Raw genomic sequence first — 24,077 nt, forward strand, 5'->3', positions numbered from 1 at the left:
GGGCTAGAAGAGAAGCTGAATTTGCATCTTCCCAGGACGTTTGCCATGATGCAGTGTAGCTTCTGCATTTATTCATGCTCCTTCAGATTTGTGCTTTCTCCAGCTGGAATCAATAGAAAAAGCTAAACATGATGTAAAGCACATTGGTATTTCCTCATATAAGATGCATTTCACTGCTTCCTGGTAAGTTGTAAGCACCCAAAAGCCTACTATCAAACCAACCCAAACTGTTACAGATGTAACTCAAGAAGCCTCTGCAGGCTCAGGACCCGCTCTGGGAGCTGCCTGCCTGTGCACCTGCAGGAGGAACCCAGGCATGCCCCGCTGACAGCAGGTAGCGTCCTGAAGCTGCTAGGGAACGTGGCTGCTGGGTGTCCACATTAGGGACCAGAGCTTGCTGCCCTGACTGGTGCACAAGGTCAGTCTTCTCCAGGAAAACCAATGCTGCTAGTAGACCCTGATTTCAGGAGAATTCATGTGTTCAGTTCCTGCCAGAGGGCAAAGTGAGGAAGGCAACGTGGCCACATCTATAGTCATAAATGAAATGTGCCCGTGACTGTTCTCACTGAGACCAGCTGGCACAGTGCACCTCGCATCCATACGATTAAACTCATTCATCCTCAAAACAGGGCAGTTTGTTCAAACTGCCTACTGGTGATCCTTGGCTTGTATCAGCCTCTGAACTGTGCCCAGGTTTGGGAGCAGGCAAGCTGGCCTTGCAGCCCTCCCTCTCCTCTACTCCACAAGGGCCTGACTGCCTCTTCGGGTCCCAGCTCTGATGTTGGCCCAGCTACACAATTGTGGCTCAGAGTGCCAAGGACACTGCAAAGCCATGTGAAAGAGCTGTCTGAAAATCCACAGAAAGGCAAGAAATGTAAAACTGCAGATAGAGGAAGAGGACTGTTGAGGTGGGGATCGCTGGTAGTTCAAGATTTCAAGAGGGAAAACAACATCATGAAATGGTATAGAATCCTAAGGGAAAAACTGCGAGTTCAGCAAGCAGTCATTGGGTGAGGGCCAACAGATGGGTCATCTGTGTGCTGGTGTTGACATTGCTGGTGGAAGATGGCAACAACAACCCACTGAAGGAGGTGCAGAAGCTGATCCTTCTCCTCTCACCGGTGCCTGCCTGGCCAGGAAAGTCTCTCTGCCTTCTCTGAGGTGGTGAGTACTAATGCTCAGCCCAGTAGCTAGTTAAATCTCAGCTACCTTTTCTGTGTGTTAGCCAGTAAATAATTGCTTCATACTCTCAATCTGCATACAACTTGGTGGAAGATTATTCTCATGCATGGCTAAAGATTCTCAAACACTCACTCAAAAGAGGGACGGTAACAGCCTGGACTGAAGCTATGCCTGGAACTCGTGATGAAGGTGCCCCACTGCTTGGGAACACTCCTTATGACTGTATCATCTAACCATAGAGATGCAGCCTTTGTACCATCTACACACATAAACCAGACTTGGTTTCCTTCTGGGTAGTCATTCATGCCTTACTTTAATGACCCCTGCTCAGTTATCACTTGACCTACGCACGCTGTAGAAGATGGAGTTTCTTCGTTTGCAGGGAAAAACTGTTGAAGACACATCGGCATGGCACTGAAGCCACTACCTTGCAAAGCACATGTTTAAGCTTAAGCACATGAGGATCTTTCACTGACAGGAAAAAAATAATTTCCTTGCTGGAGTTACACACATAATTCATCTCTCTACAGGTTCCAGTGGACCGATTCTGAGCTTAGCCATGCAGGTACACCCTGAGCTGCAGCAGGCAAGGCAGGGAGGGTCCCAAGTTACACACCAGCAGTGCCTCTCTCAAACTTGGCTTGAGCCATGAGATACCAAGTGTCTGAGCACATTAGCTCCGGCGCATCCCTGCACCGACACAGGATACAGCTGCCAGAGCCAAACTGGTTCCTCTGCCGTGTACTCAGCCCAGGTTGTGTCCACTTAGCACAAGAGAGCTATGATCTGTTCTGCAGTAGAGACATACCTAGCATAAGCAGGACCTCAGTTAAACCATGGGACATTTAACAGTTCAATTCTCATTTTACTTCCCTAAATTACACCCAACACTCCTCTGTAGGATGCTGTTCTCATGCTCTACCTTTCCCACTCTGCTTGTATACCAATGCTGGGCACTTCTTTTATCCTCGAAACAGGTCAGGTCTTCTTCTGAATTATTAATTTCTATATGTTTTCTCTGAAAGCAGCAACCACAGCCCTACACTGTGGCTGCCTGGTACGTATGACCAGAGCATAGGATTAGACGAGCACGACTTCTGTAGGGAAACACCACACATTTCCAACTTCACAACCCCTTGTAATATTTTCCAAATGCTCCCCACCTTGTTACAGAAAATGAAAGCTTTAAGTTACTCCAAAGGCATCTCAAGGCCTTTTGGTTTCAACTGAGTCTTATTCACTTTGCAATTCTGTTTTATACTCTGCCAGCCCGCGTGTAATAAAAATCAGGGAGCAATTTCAGTTTTAAATTTCATTTGCCACATGTGATTCCATTTACCAACTAAATCCCAAACCTCTCTGAGTTCCTTTTGTTCTCTACAGGTTGTTTATTACTCCCCATAGTTTTACACAATCACAGATTTTTAGAAGTTACATATTTCCATCTTTCCCAAGAATGCTAACAGAGAAGTCAGGGGTTTACTGAGTATCTTTCCTAATTGCTACAATCTCTATCATATCAACACACTTATATTAATCTGAAAAAAAATTATAGTAAATAAATCATACCACATGCAAACTTGCCATGTCTACCAGTGTAGACACGGATCCTACCATGGATCCTACTCTAAAAGTCTTTTCTGGATGCCTGGTAGTTGGCTTCTACTTTCATTCCGCTCCCCTCTCTCTGTGTCCCTGCTCCCACAGGGAAATGACTGACCTGGCCTAAGATAGACCAAGTTAATGCCTGGCCTTACTGCTGCAAGTTAATGCCTGGCCATACTGCTGGGCTGCTTATGCCCTAGGCCAGCTCTTCACTAACAGTTTTTAAACCAATTCCAAAAGGTCCTGCAGACAGTGCATATGTCCTGCTTTTCTATTTTTGATCACAATTCATACAGTCAGAGACAGGTAATCCCATTATCTGATTTGATGATGCCTGTTTTGTTTCACTGTTAACGAATCCCTGCTGCCATTTCAGGACATAATCCTGATTTACTGTAGTATTTGTTACTGCTTTAACAGAACCTGGCTGGATTAAGAAAAAAGGCTAAGACATTCACACAGATAAATTGAACATCCATAGTTATAAATGCTGAAATTAAATAAACAGACTGGAATACCTAAACGTTTTGGAGAGGACATAAAGCTTCATGCTGCAGGACCTAAATCAATCTCATGAAAGGGACGAAATTCTCCTGCTGGCCAGATCACAACATAAACATCTACTGCAGTATGGTTTGCCTCGTCTTCAGCAACTGGTGTTGGTCACTTTTGGAGATAAGCTACTGGAACAGATGGATTGCATGATCTGGAATGGGAATGAGTGTGGCTCACCATGGGTAAAATTCAGATAGGCCAAGGCTGCAAAAAATCCAGGTTTGGATTAATATTTGCAGTTACCAATGTAAGCAAATGACCAGGGGCTTCCACATATGGACATTAGTTTGATTTCTTGACATAAAAGCAGTCAGGCTAAGTTTTTCCTGTCCGCTCAAAAATGATAGAAAAACAGGTCATAGCAAAAGAAGTACACGTTGCAGCAGTGTCTCGATTGTGATATGCTTTACACACAACAGTGTTACCTCGTGTGACCAGAAACAAAGATACCATGGCCCAGAGTCTCATTTTCTTTACAGAAAGGCCATGAAAAGCTGCAAATCACATGCATGTAGATACAGGTATCCTTTCACCATGTAACCAAGCTCCTGCCAAATTTAAGGTACAGCCAATCACAATATAAAAACTAATATGGACAGAGAAGTTTGTATTCTAAAACCAGACATGCCAGGATTAAGAAATTGGAATAGTCTACCTCCAAATTCTCAAGGGTCACCCTTCCTTCTCTCCAGGTATTGTAAGAATGTCTTTTGTACTTCATCTGTTTTAACTGAAGCTTGGCTAAGTGAATGCTGTGCTTTTCAATGGAGATTATTTTGATAGCACAGGTATTCTTTAGCCTTTACTCCAAAGTTCTCGGCCCTATCAAGAAGCATCTTGCCCATACAGCTTGGGCTGCAGATCCTTCTTTATAAACAGATCTTTCCTTAAAATAACTACCAAGAAAGAGGTAAATTCTAAACGAAGAAATAATCGCTGCATTATCTGGTCTTATAAATCAAAGTCGACCTTAGATACAATGTGTGTCATTGATTACAAATGATCAGAGTTTGTCTCTACTATGATTTTAGATTGTGGTCTCTCATTGCAAAACATACCCTTTTTTGCAATGAAGACAGCGGAGGTAAGATACATCTCACTTTCAATTAGCAGCCTAGAAGCCAGCGATCTATCTTAGGCAGCTATTTTAGGAGGGAACAAATCACCCCCAACAGTGAAGCGCTCTCTCCCCATCTGTTAATGACAGGCCTAGATAACCAATTTAGAAGGCATGCCCAGCTTTTAGAAGACTAAAGCTAGAAAAATTAATCCTTTCCTTACGTTTTGGATGCCAGGAATCAGATGAACAACTAGGCTAGGACGTAGGTCAGGTTTTGTTTCGTTTTATGGGAAAGACCCAAATAAATCTTTAAATTTCCTGGCTTAAAATTTCTTAATTTTACAAAGGAAAATTGGTTTTATTCTGGCAGATCTGGATGAGACAGAATTTTACTGTGTCCAGGGCAAACGTGTCACTGAATTGTGCTGTTTCCTCTACTTGAGGATTTTATGACAAGAGTGACTTCATTATAAAAACCAAAATTCTCCCATCTTTTCCCCCAGGCAGGAACGCTCAAGTTTTACCACAGCATTCCTAATTGACAGCCTGCCACTTCACGATCATTAATACCTTTGACCAGTCTACTCTGGACACACTACAACTGTCTGTTCTAAGCTATGGTTAATCACAACACTCTCTAGGTTGATCCCTGTGCTGATTGATTCCCAAGAAAATGAAGGCATTCTACATTTAATTCTTCTTCCTTCCAAGTTCCTGTCTGAGACAGGAAAAACTGGGAAGAATTAAAACTGATACAAGCGAGAGCTGAGGTGTGAAACTCAATAACAGGACACCTGTACTTGCAAAACGCATCCTCCGTTCCTCACTGCCAGCAGTGGCTGATGACTAAGCCAGAGCAAAAGTTTTTTCCACCAAAGCCTAAAGTCAGCTGTCTGCAGCCTGAGTAATCTTCATCAGTGGATGCTACTATCTCTAAAGCTGTACTGCTGTCATCAGTCACTGCAGTGTGCAGAACAATGTCCTAACCCAGCCTGCACCACTTTTGTCAGCAGGATCATTCTCCGCTCCATGCGACCTGTAATTATATTACTGCACAGAGCCTCACTTCTGAAGAGTAGAGAAGATGAGGAAAGACATGGCACAATACCCACCTGTCTTCTGTACTCCCAAGTGGGGTCATACACCTTCCATCCATTTTCTGGGAAAACCTCTTTGTACTCAAATGCAAAAAGTGGCTGAAAGAAAGAAAATTTACCATTAAGAGCCCACTGAGAGCCCATTTCCAGGATGTTTGAGATCTCAAATAGTAACTTATGACCGGTCTTTCTTTTTTCCCACTGCACTACTTTTAGGGCTTTGTGAAAAAGATCAACATGCTCGCTGTAGCAGGTAATTAGTACAACAACGTACTTTCCTCTATACCCCTGATCTTGCTTGTCTATTACCTAGTACTTCACGGACAAAAGGAGTTTATTATTAAAGACAGAAAGAAAAGACTATTTGGGCAAGAACGCTCTTACATATTTAGAACTAGATCCTTTCAACCAGTATTTGAAGCAACAATTGCAGTGTCGTAACATGACAGAGCAGACAAACTGCATTCCAGATTTGGGGCAGTGCAGTCACCGTTAGCTGTTAGGAGGATGTATCAGTAAGTCATCCTCCATGCATGAAGGAATCCAGCCCCACAGTAGTAGACCTTTCCTGTTTTCTATACAATCTAAACTCCTACAGAATTAATTTTAAAATAGATTTAAAACCCAGCATTTCTCCTTCTTCAGCAAAATGCACCCCATGTGAACACTGTACCAAGTAGACGGGACTGAACAAAACAGCTTACTGCCATTCTGTGTCTTTTGGTAAAAACTGAAAAGAAAATACTTACCAGATTATTGGAAACTGGGAAAGCATATTTCATTAGGTTCTCAAATATGGATCGTCTAGTTCTCCCTTCAGGCTTATGAGCAAATCGCAAATTTCGAATATCCTAGGAAAAAAAGAGGGAAATCAAATTGCAGATTTTTGAACCACTTCAAAATCCAAAGAAAATCCAAAAGCCAGCATTCAAAATAGGGTCACATCATGATGCTCTTTCTAGTACTGATTTAATATCGTACTTTGAACATTGTATTGTAACTCTGGGCTTGGTTCAGTGGTCGTCTGCAGCCTCCAACAAAGCCTGCAACAACTGCAGAGGAGCAGAGGGAGCGCACAGGTGCACCTGATCGCTGCATCTTACCTTCACGTGAAGCTCTCTACCTGCTGGAAGTCTAGGGGAGGGACAAGCTGATTGACAGGACTTTGTGAGACAGACCTCCTACCTCTTACTGGGCTCTCACGCTGAGCTGTGCCAGAAGACAGCTGGAAGGGACTGCCTCACAAAGTACCTCCAGAGAGCTACTGCACGTAGGGAGCCCAAGTCCAGCCAGTGTGGTGCAAAGCAACCAATGCCATCTCCCTTTAAAGCTTCCATCTCTCAGTGCACTCAAGAGGATGTCTTGAAACTGAGAACTCCTCCACTTTGCACAGCAGCACGGTTTCCACAAAGAGTGGTAACCCAGGACCTCCCTTCTGTACTCATCTACAAAATCAAATTCGGAAACTAAATAAAGCGTCTCTAAGATGCCAAGATTTTCCAGCCAAGCCTACAACTCAGACACTTGTAGTAAACAGTTTAAAAGCCACAAGCAGGAAATGAGCTATCAAGTTCAAGCGTATGAAGATGTTACAGCAAGTCAGAGAATGAGATAAACAGCTAAAGACTTAGCTTTCTCACAAAACTGAGATTAGGTAATTGGTCTCAGACAGAACACATTTCAGGATGCAGAAGCCGTATCTGTACTACTCTGTTATTGCACTAAACTGCTCTGCATGTCCTGGGCCAAGCAGGCTGGCCCAAGTTGTATAGGGCCAAGATACTCATCGTATAGTTTGTGGCTGGGTTTCCCACCCAGGGAAACAATATAATTCACTCCAAACCTGACCATGTGTGCAAATTTGCATATAGGCAAAATGGCTGAGGACTAGGAATCCAGATCAAAAGAGGGAAAAATTAGCTTGCCAGTACAAGCACCCCTACATTAGCCAGGGAGGATCATGACTGCAATAGGACGAGGGAGCAGCTGGGTGATTTGGTATAGCTTACATCAACTGCTCTTGACTCAGCATGCCCACAGCTTGAGAGTGTGCTTAGCTTCCTGGTGCCTCAAAATCACAGCAGTGACCGGAGCAGTTTAGGACTCCTTTTCATTCCTCCATCTGGCCTTATCCAGCAAGTGGCATCCTTGAGGGGTTTCTGACAAGAGCTCTAAGCAGCCCAAGACCTAAAAGGTTCAGAATCCAGCTCTCCCCACATGGCCACTGAGGGAAGCAGAGGGGCCATGCCCTGGGAAACAGCAGAAGTATAGATTTAGGACTGGAGATGGTGGTTTTATCTACTTTGTGGGTCTATAGTAAGTAGACACGAGGAGGTGAACTGTTAATTTTTATTGAAGTTTAGATTTTCAGTGATTCCAAGGGCTCTTGAGAGGTACATGTGAAATATGTACTGCCTGGAAAGAAATGGAAGAACAGCCTCGAGGATGGAAGGCTATTTGCCAGTCCCTCACCACAAAGCACACCAGCAGGTGGACATAAGCTAATGATTTAGGGAGAAACATGCCCCTTTCTTGCTCTTGAAATGCAAGTGAGTGAAAGGCATCCTGTATTTCACAATAACTGGAGTCTAGCTGGAATAGCCTGGTGGGCAACCCTGAGAACTGCATTAGTGGGATGCAGGCCTAGGTTTCCACTATGAAGAAAAGACATTACCTAGCACAAAGCCTGAATAAAGTTTTGGATCTCACCTTGAATGAGTGGAGCTGGAGAATCCTGAAAATTACTTTTAAAATCCAATGTTTTTTGAAGTGTGTGAAGTCATACTGACTGAAATGTTTTGCAGAACTTCCTACAATACTACAATGAAAACCTTTTAAAATATATGTTCCCCTTCCCCTATTGTAAAACAGATAAAAGTTTACCTTGCATACAATCTCCAGCCCATATGAATTCTCACCACGACTGGAAGCACCTCCAATTTTCTCCACTCTGTTGATTACACCTAAAGATGCATCTAGGACAAAAGGAGGGTCCTGTAGACAGTTCAAATTTGTGAGTTTAAAAAGGGGAGGGGGAAAAACCCCCAGCTCCTGCTCCCTTATGCCTATATTCCCACACATATAGCTATGATTCACACAGAATTTCTCTCAAAGCACACCTAGGTCTAAAGATTGAATAGCCAACAAAAGCAGATGGTTTCAAAAGCTTACCCGTTCCATGCTTTTAAAATACAGTCTATAATTGGTAACAGTAAGGGTTCCTCTGATTGCTCCAGTGAAGGGGCAGATGTAAGTAACATCCTTAGCTTAAAAAAAGAAAAAAAAAAGTTGTTAACTTATGGGAGTAAAATTATGACAGCAACAATATTTGGGGGCTCTATTTTTCAGATCATTAAATGAAAACAAGCTTAATCTGGGTTCTAGCCTAGAACTAACATGAAAGTTTCAGTTCTGTGGAGAAGGCAAGCATTTGGGTATAAATTGAACTCCAGGCAAGTACCATCACCTAGAATTCTACATTTGCACAGAACTGCTACCCCTATAAAAAAGCTAGTGTTCGGCTGCAAACTGTTTACTCTTACTGAGCAATGCATTGCCAGTAGCTGAGAACACCATGCACAAAAAGAGGAGACGATTCCTGCCTGGATGCATACGTTTGAAGCTGACAACAATCTGCATAAAAGCTAAGAATCATCTGCAAGCTGGTTTGTGCCACCAAGGACAGGAGAAGGCAGTTCTCCTACACGTGCCTTCTAGGATGCTTGGGTCCTTCTGCGCACCCTTGCACGCAGAGTGAGCCCTGGGATGAAGACCTTCATGCTAAAAGCCAGTGGAACTACAGCAATTTCCAGCAGCTACGAATCTGTATAGCACCCAACTGCCGGTGATTTTAAGTCTGAAGTCAGCGATCAAGTTACTCTGCAACAATTCAATTATTTTTGAGCCTGAGTGATGGTGACTCAAAACAGTCCCCTTCTTAAAAGGCCTCAAACGTTTCTCACTTGTTCTAGCAAAAGGCAAGAGGTGCTGCTGGTTTTCCACAGCAAACACCTCCCCTAACTGCCCTTCTGTTTTACATCAATTAAAAATGCCAACATTTAAGTCATTCCCTCCCTCCCTCACCACCCAGCAGTGACCCATCACGTCTTCTGCCACTGAAGCAGCTGGCCGGCTGTGCCGTGGCAATGGTTTACGCTAGCACCGACAAGCAATGACACCCTTCAAACACACAGAGATCCTTTTAGGAGGAGACCCACTGCCCAGAGCTGCCAGATCTATGAAAGAACTCCCTGGACCATCTTAACAACCTCAAGCCTCCAAACCCTACAGGATCCATTTTGCAAGGGCTGTGTGAAGTCAGGAGGACAGCTTGCCTCCCATCCAGGTGACAGCCACCACGTACATGAGGTATGAGGCTACTGGGGTGTCAAGATGGGGACCTGAATTTCTTCTACCTTTATCCCATGAGATTTAGCCTGGAGGGAGGGAGGGAGGGAGGAAGAGATACTGCCTTACTCTAGGCCACTGGCAACTCATGTAACTAAATCTCTCTCATGTCAGCTCTGCTTCTGCATAGTCTTCACTGACTCTTGAGATATGGATATGGAGAAGGATCCTTAAAATATCAGAAGTGACTAATTTAGAGCAAAATACATATCACAGACTTTTTGGTTAAAAATAAATAAAATCATATATATACATATACATGCTAGCATTTTCATTATTTATTTATTTATTTTAATTTACATGTGTTTGTTCAAAGGGCAATTAACCACAAAATGCTTCTAGCCAGTTCTAATTAAACCAAGTGTTTCATTATTGGCCAATTCTTAATCACTTCTTTTCAAAGACTAGTTTGACAGAGGTTTGAAAACAGACTCGTGAAGCATAATAAGGGTGAGGGCAGACTGCCTGGATTTTCCACTAGAGTTCCCATTATTCAAAATGTAATTTCAAAACGTTTGAAAAAAATAAAAAAAAAAATCTAATAAGGGAAGTGTGCATTTACATCCGAAAAGGAACAGGATTTCTGGATAAAGAGGAAAAGTGCTAGAAAAATGTTTTCCAGGTAAGGAATCCCAGGCATGATCTCAAACACTGGCCTTGCCAGCTTGTAAGCCACATCACCTTTTACATTTGCATTTTATTAGCTTGGTTTCCTACGGAAACAATTTTACTTAATTACACTGCACATGTACACATGTACCTACACACATGGCTCGTCTGACCTTAACCCTATCATGGTTGTATGATTTCAGCAGTCTCTATCTGATAAATAGGGACCTCCAAGGCATTAAAATGCTAGACTGTTTGTGAGAACGGATGCCAGGTATAATAGAGAGGCAGTACTAGTGCTACTACCAAGGGAAAGTCTAATAAGCCTAGTCTTCACTAGATATAAGAGAATCCATATGGGGGAAAGATACTGGAAACCAGGATTTACTAATTCCCCTGCTTATGGAATTCCTGTCTTATACAGGGCCAATCTTACCCTAGATTATTGGGTTGGCTGAAATAATTTTTCTTCCCTTCCCTGTAAAACGCAAAGAGAATTACATTTGCCTTTCTTGACACTTTTAACAGGAAATAATTATTGCTGATGAATAATAAAGGTTTCCTTTTTGCTGCCTTTAAGTTCTTTCTGGACCAGGCAGCTGCTGTCTGGGCTACTCCAAAAGCCACCCAGTCTTACAGACTTAACGTGGCTCATCACATCATTTGTCAACAGATAAAACACTGCTAACTCTGATCCCTTAAACCATTCCCCAGGAACCCTTCGAAATATAGTCTTGCTGTAAGAGCTAACCGTGCCTGTGGAGTGAGTTAGATGTCAGTCTGCAGTGCGTGGTTGGAGTACGAGTTCAGAGTCCTTAGGAAAGGAGAAAAGGACTGAGCATTGAGGTGGGGTTTTGTTTTGTTTTTGTTGAGTGTGGTTTTTTGGTCAGGTATTTTCAGTTTTGGTTTGGGGGGGTTATTTTTAGGACTGCAGTTGCACTCTTCGATATCATTTTAAGAGGAAGGCAACATGTTAAAACTAGTGAATGCAAAATCTTTCACAGAAAATTAATCAGGAGGCTTACTCAAACTTTCAGACTGGAGTGCATCAGCAAACCTGATGCATGTCAGAATGTCTGGATGAAAAAAAAGAAAAAAGCCCCATCCCCCTATCACAACAAGTTCTCTGCAACAGCACTGTATCCTCTGCTGCAGTCTGCGATAGAGATTCGACACACAATTGTGCTGTGTAAGCCTAAGCAGCACAACTTGAAACGGTTGATCCATGTGCTCTCAGGAGGCAGCAAATGCAAAGCTGTACAACCTAGCTCATCGCTCATGCTCAGATACATTGAATTGCCTTGTATTTGCTACATGCTACTAGGAGACATATAGTTACCTTAGCTCATGTGATGTGCAATAACTCGATTAATGAAACAACCTGACCATGGTTCTCAAAACATAAGCAATTTGCTGCTGTTGGTCAATGACCGCCAAGATATTTTGCTCTAAGGATACTCTATTTGGTCAGCAAACAATATGGAATTTTCACATACCCATGTCTTTAATGGTTTCTCCTGGTAGCAAAGGTGGCTCTTCCATTTCAGCCAATTTATTAGTCTCCCTCAGGACCTAGGCAAAAGACAGAAGTAGAAAAAAAAATTCATTATGTTTTCATAAACCAAGAAGCTTACACTTACCTGCAACGGATCAATAATATCAAGGACAACAAATATTCAAAGATCTTGAGGTACTGCCTAGTGTCTCAGCCTCTGAAAGGTCAACACAAAGCATGTGAAAGACCTCCATGCAGTCCTTGAGCATACCATTGGGTCACACACAAGTGTTTAAGCAAGGATGTCTGCGATGGAGAAGCTATTCAAAGCAGGCTCTGTGCTTTGGCAGCACACTTCCCAGGTGGCTGCCTTTCATGCTCCAACCTTCTCCTCCCCAACCGATCAACACGAGTCAAACTCTCTGTTCACAGAGTTACACACAGAACCAAAGGGATTGGTTCCTTTCCCAGTTGAAGTGATCAACTGTTACCATGACGCTATAAACTATTAAGTACAGCAATTTCTAGTTTACACTGAGGAAAGTTAAAAGGGACACCTTGTCACACCACTGTCTTCAATGAGGGTCCAACAACTGCAAAGATCCTGATTCGGCTCAGTAGTAGTGACTTGTTACAAAGGTTGTATTTTGATACGCATGTATAGGAGGTACGGTTTTCATTTTTTTGGCTGCCAGAGGACCCCTCCTCCACTTTCTCTTGGAATAAACTTATACCACAGGGCATTACTTTTCACAGATATGACTGCATTTACACAGCTGCTATCATGAGCAGACGGACATTTTAGGAAAGCATGGCTGTAACTATGAAAGCATAACTTGAGGTCTAAACCTATGGTAAGAACTAAGGGAAAAGGGCATATGTAAGTGACCAAGATTAAGGCTAAGTCTATATGGTGAAACACAGATGGATTTAATCATATTGCCCATGCCTCAAACAGGCCAAATGACCACAACCACAGCAGCACACCAGCTGCTTGACCTAGTAACACAGACAGAGAGCAGGTAAGTTAGTCCAGACCCTGCCTCATGCTGTAACAACCACAGGACTTTGGGTTGAAAGTTGGCGTGCATCCCACCTGGTAGAGACAGGCAGAGACACCTCATGTCTGCTCACAACTGAATGTGCAGACTCACCCAAAATGCTTTCTTTATCTTAATGCAAGGAAAAAGAATTGTTTTAATCTGATATCAGGAAATCCCTGCAAAGAAAATTCAAAGACATGGCTTAAAGTGGCACTCTAGAACCTGACACGTCTGTGGCCAACTTTCATGTAAGATCAAGCCAGAGGGAGAGCCTCAGGGAAGAAAAATTCTCTAAACTATGCAAAAAAATGAAAACAAAACCCAAAGAAACCCCATGCCACAACAAAAGCACGTTCCAGCATTTTCACACAACAGATTGATGTATAGATGAAAAGATTAACAAGATCAAAGCCTTCTTGAGAACAAGATGTACATTTTAAAAAATGCATTCAAAAGACTCTTAAAAAAATAATAATAATAAAAGCAAGCACAGTCCTAGCCTCCTAACAGGAAACTCACAACTGCACCCACTTAGGCCAGCTCTTACCAGGGAGGCTGCCAGAGCAGCCAGACTGGGGTCTACAGGAGGGGTAGAGGGAGGTCACCATTGACAGAGCTCGCACTGGGAGCACTGAACTTGAAGGAAAGCTTCTCCTCTGCCATGTCAGCAATACCAGTAAAACCAAGGTTTTGCTGGTATAACTAGCAGAAGTCTATGCTGGCGACTTCTTGCCAGCACAGCTGTGTTGGCCAAAGATCACACATCCCATCAAAGCCCTGACTGACGGCCTCCCAAAAGCCTGTGATATAGACCCACTCTCAACTCCTGTGTGTCGATTTTTGCACTTAACAGCCTTGAAATCAGCAGGGCAACATCTGGATTATGCCAAATGAGATGGAGGCTTCTGGCTAATTAGTCCCTAAGTGGTGGTCATCTTTGTGGCCTTTTATCTTGGGAGGACGTTAGTAAAAATACACTCTGTGTTCAGGACACGCTCACAACTTGTTTGAGAAGGTCCATACCCCAAACGGGCAGCAGCTGCTACTAGGATCACTTCGGTCAACAGCTGGACTTGCTGCTCTCCTGCAGATGTCAGCGGGAGCACGTCCAGCAGTAAACATTTGCAGGACTGGGCTATATCTTAAGCCAAAACAAATAATGAGGTAAGATACATAGAAAGCATTTGGTATGACAAACAGCTGCCACTATCACTAGGTGGGCAGTGTTCAGGTGGGTTTTAAACACTGTACTGCAGGTGGGGGAGAGGAGGGAAGAGGCAAGCTTCCGAAAGACAAAGACCTCCATGTCAACACCATTCTGTAAAGAAAAGGTTGAAAGCTTTTTCAGTTTAAAAATTGGCTCTTCTAAGTCTAATACAATCCATCTGCTCACTCACACTCTCTGAAATGTGGAGTCCCCAGGGTCAGAGGGAAGGGTTAGCAATCCAAACCTGCGCTCATTTCAACATAGGGCAGTGGACAGATGGCCTCCTGGAAGCACAGCACTTCACAGTTGACAGCTTCTGCCCCCTTGCCTTCCCCCCTGCTTTTTTTTTTAATTATTATTTCTTTTTCTTTTTTTGTACACATTTGAGGACTAAACTCATTTTCACCATCCCTTAACTGACCATAGCCAAATGACCTACCTCAGGTAACACAGCACCAGCTGCCTACATGGTAATTTCAAAGTCGACGCAAGCGCATCACCCATGGATAACAGTTATCTTTCCCAAGAGGCTGAGACAGACATGGTCAGAAAGCCCAGGACAAACACTTCTCTGGTGTGCTGGTCTTTGCAGCATCTGCCCAGCTCCAGACCTTGAATAAGCCTCCTGGCTGGAACGTGAACACTTGAAACCCGCCCTGGCAGAAACCGAGAAATGAACAGTAGGCGTTTTCCTGAAATCCACCTCCATCAACAGCTCCTTAAAATTGATTTGGGGAAATGCAATCTGTGTGCAGCTGACAATGCAGGCAGCAGGCACAGGAGAAGACATCTGGGGCAGCACTAAAGGACAGGGGGTGGCAGGAGGGAGGAAAAGTGGGTGGATAAGAAAAGAGGACTTCTGGAAACAGATCAAGGGGGAAGAATGGGATGGGACAATGCACATGGAGCTCTGGGAGGACGCTAACACCATAGATGGACCCTCTGCCCTTATATGACTAAGAAGATGACATGAAAAGCCCTTCCATCTTACTGCCATCCTCCCCTTCCCTCCCAAAATCCAAAAAAGGTTCATTAAACTGTGAGAAAAATCTTTTTTTGTCTATTACCCTATTTTCAAGACTCTAAAAATAACACTGCTGGGCCCAGATTTAGCACTCTGCAAATCTTGCAAAATCAAAGAGCGAGCTCCAGTGAGGCAAGGAAGCAGGTAGGGGAGCCAGGGACATGACTGCGGCAACCCAGGTGCAGGAGAGTGACAGCTGGCTACAGATGCATTAACACTATTGAGGCAGGTACCATATACATCTGTAAATGAAATGTTCTGCCCCTGCGTGCCTCAGGTTTTTAAATTGTTTGCTGGGAACAAAAACAAAGAGTGCTTAAAGATCTGCAATGAAGGTCACAGCCAGAGCTGGGCAGAATCAGCGTTACTTAGGAATAGGACCACCTTGAAGTAGAGCCACACACTGTCCGTATCCGTCACAACCATCACTAAGACCTGGACTTGTGCAAAGCATTTGTCACTGTCCCACACAACATCCTTGTCTCTAAATTGGAGAGACATGGATTTGATGGATGGACCACTCAGTGGATGAGGAATTGGCTGGATGGTCACACTCAAAGAGTTGGGGTCAACAGCTCAGTGTCTGAGTGGAGACCCGTGATGAGTGGCGTTCCTCAGGGGTCGGTAGTGGGACCGACACTGCTTAACATCTTTGTCAGAGACATGGACAGTGGGATCGACTGCATCCTCAGCAAGTCTGGCGATGACACCAAGCTGTGTGGTGTGGTCAACACACTGGAGGGAAGGGATGCCATCCAGAGGGACGTTGACAGGCTTGAGAGGTGGGCCCATGAGAACCTCATGACGTTCAACAAGGCCAAGTGCAAGGTCCTGCACATGGGTCGGGGCAATCCCAAGCACAAATACAGGCTGGGCGATGAGTGGATTGAGAGCAGCCCTGCAGAGAAGGACTGGGGGTTGTTGGCTGATGAGAAACTCGATATGACCCAGCAATGTATGCTTGCAGCCCAGAAAGCCAACCGTATCCCGGGCTGCATCAAAAGAAGCGTGGCGAGCAGGTGGAGGGAGGTGATTCTCCCCCTCTGCTCTCATGAGACCCCATGCAGAGTACTGTGTTCAGCTCTGGGGCCTCCAACATAAGAAGGACATGGACCTGTTGGAGCAAGTCCAGAGGAGGGCCACGAAGATGATGGGGGGCTGGAGCACCTCTCCTGTGAACACAGGCTGAGACAGTTGGGGTTGTTCAGCCTGGAGAAGAGAAGGCTCTAGGGAGACCTTACAGCAGCCTGCCAGCACCTAAAGGGTGCCTAAAAGAAGGCCAGAGAGGGACCTTTTACAAGGCCATGTAGTGATAGGACAAGGGGTAATGGCTTTAAACTGAAAGAGGGTAGATTTAGATTAGATGTAAGGAGGAAGTTCTTCACTGTGAGGGTGGTGAGGCACTGGAACAGGTTGCCCAGAGAGGTTGTGGATGCCCCATCCCTGGAAGTGTTCAAGGCCACGTTGGATGGGGCTTTGAGCAACCTGGTCTAGTGGAAGGTGTCCCTGCCCATGGCAGGGGGATTGGAACTGGATGATCTTTAAAGGTCCCTTCCAACCCAAACCGTTCTATGATTCTATGAAGGTGGTTTCTGCAAGAAACAGATACAACCACCAAAAATCAGTAGACTACTTTGCCTTGCCTCTAAGCCAGACAAGATCTTCGTTATCTTTTCCCCACATAAATGTTATGCTTGGTAACTGAATCTCCGGGGGAATGAAGAGTTTAGTTAAAGACCAGAATAACCTTTATTTCTGTCTTCTTTTACCAAGTAACATCATCTACCCATTCCACCCATCAGCAGCTCTCCCTCTAGATAAAACAGCTCTCTGGGATGCTGAGCATGGGAGCGTACCTTAGCACCTAAACACAAGTCCTGCCTCAGCTCAGAGAGGGTGTGAGGACTTCATGCCACCACCTACCTTTGTTCTCTGCTCAAGCAGCAACTTGGCAGAACAAACCCACACTTGCTACATTTAACAACTGCTTCTCTTACTCCAGGATCCCACCTTGTGTTAGCTGCAGCCCACTTACGCGTGGCTGAAGGTGCAGAGCTCTCTCACACCCTCCCACCTATAGCACCTGAGGCAGGAGAACCCCAATGCTGTACTGTTGACACAACCTCCAGATCCCAGCAACAAAGCGATCACCTCCTTTCCTTGCAAGTCTGGGGTCAGGGAAAGAGGTTTAGATCCTGCTAAAAAGGTAAGACTGCTCCCTGCCTCATCCCTTACCTCCTCATACTGCGATTCAGGATGCCGCAGTTCGGCCAAGCCTCTCCAACATTGTGTTCACACTGCCTCCCAACACAGCAGCCAGCATGCTGCTCCAAAAATCCCTCTCCCGACTGATGTCCCTGCACGACTCATGCATGCAGCTCATCACTGGCAGCAAGCTCAGGGCGGTACAGAGATACGTTGCACCCTAACTCTAAGTGCGGGGTCTCAGAAGTCTGCGCATCGCTGAGCACTGCTCCAGAAGGACCTGAGAGGGTGCATGAAACTCTATATCCAGCGTTTGCTTTTGCCTGTGAACAAAACAACTTATATGTTTTCCTCCTGTATTGCCTGAGAAGCGTTTGCCTACCAGCGGAGCTGCACAGCCAGGATGACAACACACGTCCTGCGCTGGCTGAGGCCGAGCCAGCATTGCCGCCTCCTACCCAATCTGCCAGCATTGCAATTGCTCCCGTATCTAGCTCAGTCAAGATGCCTGGGTTAGCTTAATAGCTTTTTTAATTGTTGTTTTTCCTGGATCATTTTGCCGGGACTGGCTTGGGGCATGACTACACGAGCAACTCAAGGGGTGTAAACCCAGGGCAAGGGAGGGAGAGCAGCTGGACTGACTGGGGACAGTAACTTTGTCCCTGGACACTGACATCTGCAGCACAAGTCTCCAGGTAACAAAGACGCATGAAGAGAGCACCTGAGGTTCCTCCCAGCCATTTTCCAGTTACTCTCTTCTACTCTTTCTCCTGGATATTTGAGTCCCGAAACCCACAAAGGTCAGGGTTTTTTTGGTTTCATGCAACTTAAGAGGAGACTACAGGTTTGTGTTACCGGATTGCTGTGTAACAATCTTCCCAAGTCTGCATAGATTCTTCTATCCTGAGTCACAATCAGAATGAACAAAAAGAATCTTTTTTGGTTTAGACAAAATTAAAATGTACCCTTTTTGTGATTCCCCCCCCAGAGTTAATCTCTCCTTGGTAACCTCCTACATACTCCAAATAATTTTGTACATTTTGAACAGATTTGTTATGCATAAAGCCACAGCGCTGGTGCGACATGTCTGACCTGACACCATGATCACCTTGCTCCTGCATTATTCCTTTCCTCAAAACCACATCTGCCCCGTCTATTCAAAAGACGAGCTCTCCAGGCTTGGAGCTGCTTTTGTTCCAGCTACACACAGTCCTATTCTGTGTTTCCTCCAGCAGGAAGCTGGTCTCTTAACTGGTCCCTTGACATAAACATATATAACCTCTCTGTACAGACAAACATTATACTCACACACAAAATCGCTTTGCATCTGCAGCCCCTAAACTCACAGGTTTGGCACATCTACCTCATGAGCATGCACTGGTCATCAGTAACAGGTGGGATATACACGGTGGGGACAAGAATGTGCGTGTTGTACATGTATGTGTGCAAGAATATACACCTAGAATTAGTAGACTTTAAAACATATAGCTTTTCAAATTATGAGTGAAATATGGATTTGAAACTCAACAGCCAAGTGAAAGGTTTTATCTCCTACAGGAAAATATTTGTCTGATACTTCACATTGTAATAGACTACCTGGGAAGATTCTGCTTGTAGTTAACATATCTAAACTTTCCTCCCCTCCCCTTTTTTTTTAAATGTCTTTCTCTCAAGGACTGGCACATGATTAAATGGCCTCCTGAATCAGCACTCTTGCCACTCTGCAGGCAGGGTAGTCAGTAAACTGCAGGAATATCCATTTCATCTAAAACTGGAGATCTACATCTGAGCTAGTCACCCTAGGTGCTCTGTTCACCCAGCGGAAAGCAGGAGACCTAGGAGATTCACCTTTAGGATGAGTGCCTTTCTTCTCACCGAAGGCTGAGAACTAGGGTAAGTAACTCCAGTGCAGATCTGGTAGGGCGAATCCCATCTCTGGGGCTTCACTGCAGCCAGTGCAGCAGTGCCCAATCGCCTGGACATCCCGATACAACTGAGTAGTCACTCTGTACTTTGCAGAGAGGTCCAAATTTACTCTGGGCAGAGAGGCAGCAGGAGAGGAGCCAGGCCAGATCCCAAAATTGCACGAACTTCATTAAAACTCCAAAGCTTGTAGGATAGGTCTTACTAGCTGAGTTACCAGGGACAGGTTTTGGGTCACAGCTGGCTCCCTTCTGCTGTCTCAGAGAACCACATGAGGAAGTCAGCCCTTCTGCAAAGGCTTAGCCATAGGATTATTTTTACATACTTGATTTTTTTTTTTTTAATTTGTTTTCTTTGTAAATCAAAAGCGAAACACATACATTTACATAACCAATGTTTTTCTCCTTTCAAATGCCTTTTGGTGGTCTCGGACCATGTTCGCCTATTCCTTCCCCTGAATTGCCCTCCCACTCTATCCCTTTCCTCTTTCATGGCTGTCGCCGTAAAAGTCAATCGACAAAGGACAGTGCCACTATGGCAGGTGCCTCAAGACTTATCATTACCCCACTGATGGTGTAAAAGCCTCTGAAACAAAACAGATACAGATGCTCTTTCCATTCACCTCAGAAGAAAAACACGGAGGTCTAATTCTGTCCAGCTGACATTGACAGAAGCTGCAGAACTGACACAAATATGTGCAGAATCAAGATCCGTATGCTTATTTAGGATAATTTTTCATAGGTGCATTGGTTTCTTCTCTAAATGAAACATTTCTTACAACAGAAAAAAGGGCACATTTTTTCTAGCCTTTTGCTGCTAAGATGCTTCTGTCTTCTCAATGCTCAATCAGAAGGACCACAAAACAGTAGTCATGCTTACTTGCCAGGTCCTCCTGTAGACTGCAAATACCGTACTACTTTGGAGAGATTTTCAGCTGCCATTTATGGCTATTTCAAGTGTACTTTCAGAAGATTCATGCGCTATGTATCCTACTGGAAATGCAATAAAACATAAATTGAGCAAGTAAATGGACTTTGTTGATTATTTTTGAATCATTAAGAATAGCACAGCAGAATGACTACGGGAAAGAACAGCAGTATCTCTGCATGACTGAGGCACGGGGACTTTTCTGAGGATTATGACCAGATGGGTTGAAAAACTATGTTAGAGACATTCAGACCAGCATGATATTAATTACAGGGAAATGCTTTGTGTCTTATTCTTTTGGGATATTAGAAGTTCAAAGAGGAAAAGACAAAACACCACGGACACATGGATCATTTCAGAATAGTACACAGAGAATCAAATATACCGTCCAAAGACCACATCAAGCCCATTCAGCTCCTAAGAGAGCACTCAGCCAAAGAAGCCTTCCTAGCTTGGTTAAAAAACAACAGAAGAGGCATTTCAGTTATCAATAAAATGTTCTGACAACAGACCACCTATTACACTACTCCAAAGACAATAATCACATACAATGTATACTGCAACTGTCTTTTAACTATGCTTTCCTGACACAATTAAAAAAACAGATCACGAACTGTGATCTCTACCTACCATATATATTTTGAGAAAGTATAAAAAGGCTTGAGAAATCACTTGCTTACTTACCACTGTCTTGAAAATCTTTAAAAAGAAGCTGAAGATTAGTGTATTTAAAAAAAAAAATAGTACAGTCACCAGAGTAATATAAAGGGACTCCTCTGCAGGAGGAAGTAGCCACCATGCAGTGTTTCCCTGGGGTTTTCTGCTTTTTTTCCACGATGTACTTCTCCACTCAGACCCAAGCATCCAGTGATGAACAACAGCCTCTCTGGGCTGGTGAGTCTCCTGGGCCCTTGCTGCACAACTACAAGGCAAGGCTTAGAAGCTCAAAGGAACACATTGTTGAGGGCCACTCATTCAACCACGGCTGGCTTGTCTCTTCAAGTTTGTATGGCTTGGTGCCTCAAGACAATTCTCTCATTAGGCTCCGACAGAAAGTCGTCTTTGACTCAACACAGCAACGCTCCCTGGCACAGAAGGTTGCAGATCTTATCTATTCAGACAAGTCCAACATTTTTTAATACAGAACCTTCTTCAGTGCCAAGGGTTCCACATACATCTCAAACGACAATGGCTCTGTTCTACACTGGCTGCTCAAAACCTTTGGACAGCACATTAGCCTGACTCTATCCTTTCTTTATTTTTACTGAATTTTGCTTAGCAAACAATTTATATGGGAAAATAGATTAAAATTTTCAAGGAAACCATTAAACTAGTTCAGTGAAGTTCATATCATCAGTCTTAAGCAACAGAAAAACACTCTGACCAAAGAGAGAGTTATAAATTCTACCAACTAAAATAAGTCACAGAAAACTGTCTCTGTTACAAAGAATTTCACTTTGGAGTTTAGTGATATATAAGATAAGGATTCAAGATACAATTAATTATATATTTACAATGAGTAAACAATCGTACAGAGGGGAACGAAGATGTTTCATTCAGTACAAAAACATCTACAGAAAATCAAACCTTGGCAGGTACTGCATGCAGTCACAAATCTGCGTGCTCCTTTTAAATACCGTGCTTGTTCATTCCTGCCTGATTTGTGCTTCAATCTATAAAACTATAACTATGGGGGGGGGGAGGGAGGGGGGAGGCCACCTCTTTTTTTACTCAGCAAAAGGAGAGTTCTTGCACTTTGTAGCTAGGAGAAATACAGCAGTCGATTAGGAAGAGCTGAAAATATTTTTGAAGAACATATGAAGGCCATTTGCTTATTCTCCTCAGTTTTCCATTCCTAATAGATGGTAATCATAAACGCTTCCAGAGATTTCTTTCACTGTGCATTACTTCATATTCAAACATTCAGGTACCTCTATATAAGAAAAATTAGCAATGCTTGCTGTCTTTGCTCTCTTCTAACTAGATGAGCACTTAGGGAGTATTATTTCCATGTAAAGGAGACAGAAAACTGACTGCATCTGGCTTTTCCCCCATCTAATTTGCATGAAATCAATATTTTGCAACCCAGAAGTTGGCTACTCGGTGGTTTTGTTTCCTGGAAAGGGGGAGGTGCAGAAAAGGACATACTGGGGAGAGGTGCAGGGAGGGGACCAAGATTTTCCATCTCTTAGGACAGTCTAAAAAGAAAAAAATTGTAATTCTCATGAAATATATAGCCTTTACAGTCATGGAAACTGGAGTCCTAGAAAAACATGGCAACGGCAGGGGCAAAATTCCAGTCACTCACAGGGCTGTCCTGGAATGACCATGCGTATGGACAAGAGCACCATTCATTCTCCAGAACCAGTCCTTTGTGCCTTTGTTCCTTTGTTCATCGACAGCTTAATGCTCCAAACAAGAAAGGAAGACCGTTTCCCACAGACACACACACGCAACTCATACAGCCAAAATTGGAATTTTGAGATAGTTAAAATATTTTTTCCCATAAGATTTTCCTACCTCTCCACTGTTGTTCTTTAAGTCTCTCTGCTTGATATCTTTGATAATGTAAAGCATCGCCTGTTCTTGGATTTGGCCCTGATTTCATCCCTATGTGCAAAGGGACCTGTGGAAATACTACATGCAGATCAGGTAAGGACTACTTCTGCCTGCACAGCTTCTACTCCTGTACACCCACAAAAACGTGAGGTGCACCTCCGTGTGAGAATATAACTGAGCCCAAAGTGATGACACAGAGAAACACATATGGTCAAGTCTTCACACAGTGACAGTAAAAAGATGAACTGTTTATTTAATTTCACTCTTGTATCACCAGTTCACATCCAGCCAAGTCTTTTGCGACCACAGGTCAATTATCTTCACCATCTGGTGGCTTGTGCAATATGGTCTGTAATTTAATAGCGGTCACAGTCCAGTGCACTGGGAAGGAAAGCTCACACCACAGAAGACATCTTTGCATTTGCTATGAACTAGTCTTCTTACAGGCAGTCCCATGCAAAGAGTCAAAGGCCAGTCCGAAACAGGAATACTTATGCCCATATATCATTAAGTGAGGGATGGAGCTGACTGGCAGGGCAGAGTCCTCAACTACCCTGGAGGTGCTTAGGCAGAGGCTTTTTTCATGATTTAGTGCTTCCAAGCTAGCATCATTCACTAACTGAAAAGTCCCTTAAAAGCAAAACTAAAAAACATTGCTTAAATGAGCGCTTGAAGTTTAAAAAGCTATGCCGCTCTCTAAACCCAGCTCTTGTTGAACATGTGTTACACATAACCGAAGCCTGACACACTTCCTGCGTTGGCAGGGAGATAGCAATGGAAAAGCTCACTGAGGCTAGTTTTAGTGATTTACAGCAAAGGATGGGGGGAAAAAAAAAAATCACATCTTTCTTCAATATGTTTTTCTACTAACAATATACGTGTTCTACATAGAACTACTCTAAGCCACTTTGCACTAAAGCTAGAATGAAGTCACACAAAGGTGGCAAAGTCAGTGGCTGCCATTTCGGTTAATCCAACATCACTTGAGGGACAGGATTTACTTCACAGAAGTCTACATCTGGAGAAATTACCCTGAACTCTCCTCATAGTCAGAGGAGAAACACAGTAGGTTTTCAAATAAGGCAAAACTGCACCTTTACTGGAGCACAGCTAAAGCTGGGATCTGCTCTGAGAAATCAGTTGCTGTCCCTCAAATAATGTTCACAACATCCTGCAGCA

The 24,077-nt window shown here is 43.8% G+C and overlaps 1 protein-coding gene across 3 annotated transcripts in view; it reads right to left on the bottom strand.

The window, feature by feature from the left end:
• The window catches only part of MTMR2 (myotubularin related protein 2), a 67,000-nt gene that overhangs the window by 16,347 nt on the left and 26,576 nt on the right, over positions 1–24,077 (bottom strand). For 2 of the 3 annotated variants that reach the window (XM_052813024.1, XM_052813022.1), the window contains 5 exons: positions 12,012–12,087; positions 8,671–8,765; positions 8,383–8,493; positions 6,249–6,350; positions 5,515–5,598 (listed from right to left, as the gene is read on the bottom strand). In XM_052813024.1, the coding sequence (XP_052668984.1) occupies positions 5,515–5,598; positions 6,249–6,350; positions 8,383–8,493; positions 8,671–8,765; positions 12,012–12,057 (438 nt within the window). In that variant the 5' untranslated portion in view covers positions 12,058–12,087. Of the gene's footprint in view, positions 1–5,514; positions 5,599–6,248; positions 6,351–8,382; positions 8,494–8,670; positions 8,766–12,011; positions 12,088–21,023; positions 21,290–24,077 lie in introns of those variants that run through there. The other variant, XM_052813023.1, reaches the window with a different exon arrangement.

This window comes from Harpia harpyja, chromosome 17 (assembly GCF_026419915.1).
Source record: "Harpia harpyja isolate bHarHar1 chromosome 17, bHarHar1 primary haplotype, whole genome shotgun sequence".
Taxonomy (NCBI): domain Eukaryota; kingdom Metazoa; phylum Chordata; class Aves; order Accipitriformes; family Accipitridae; genus Harpia; species Harpia harpyja.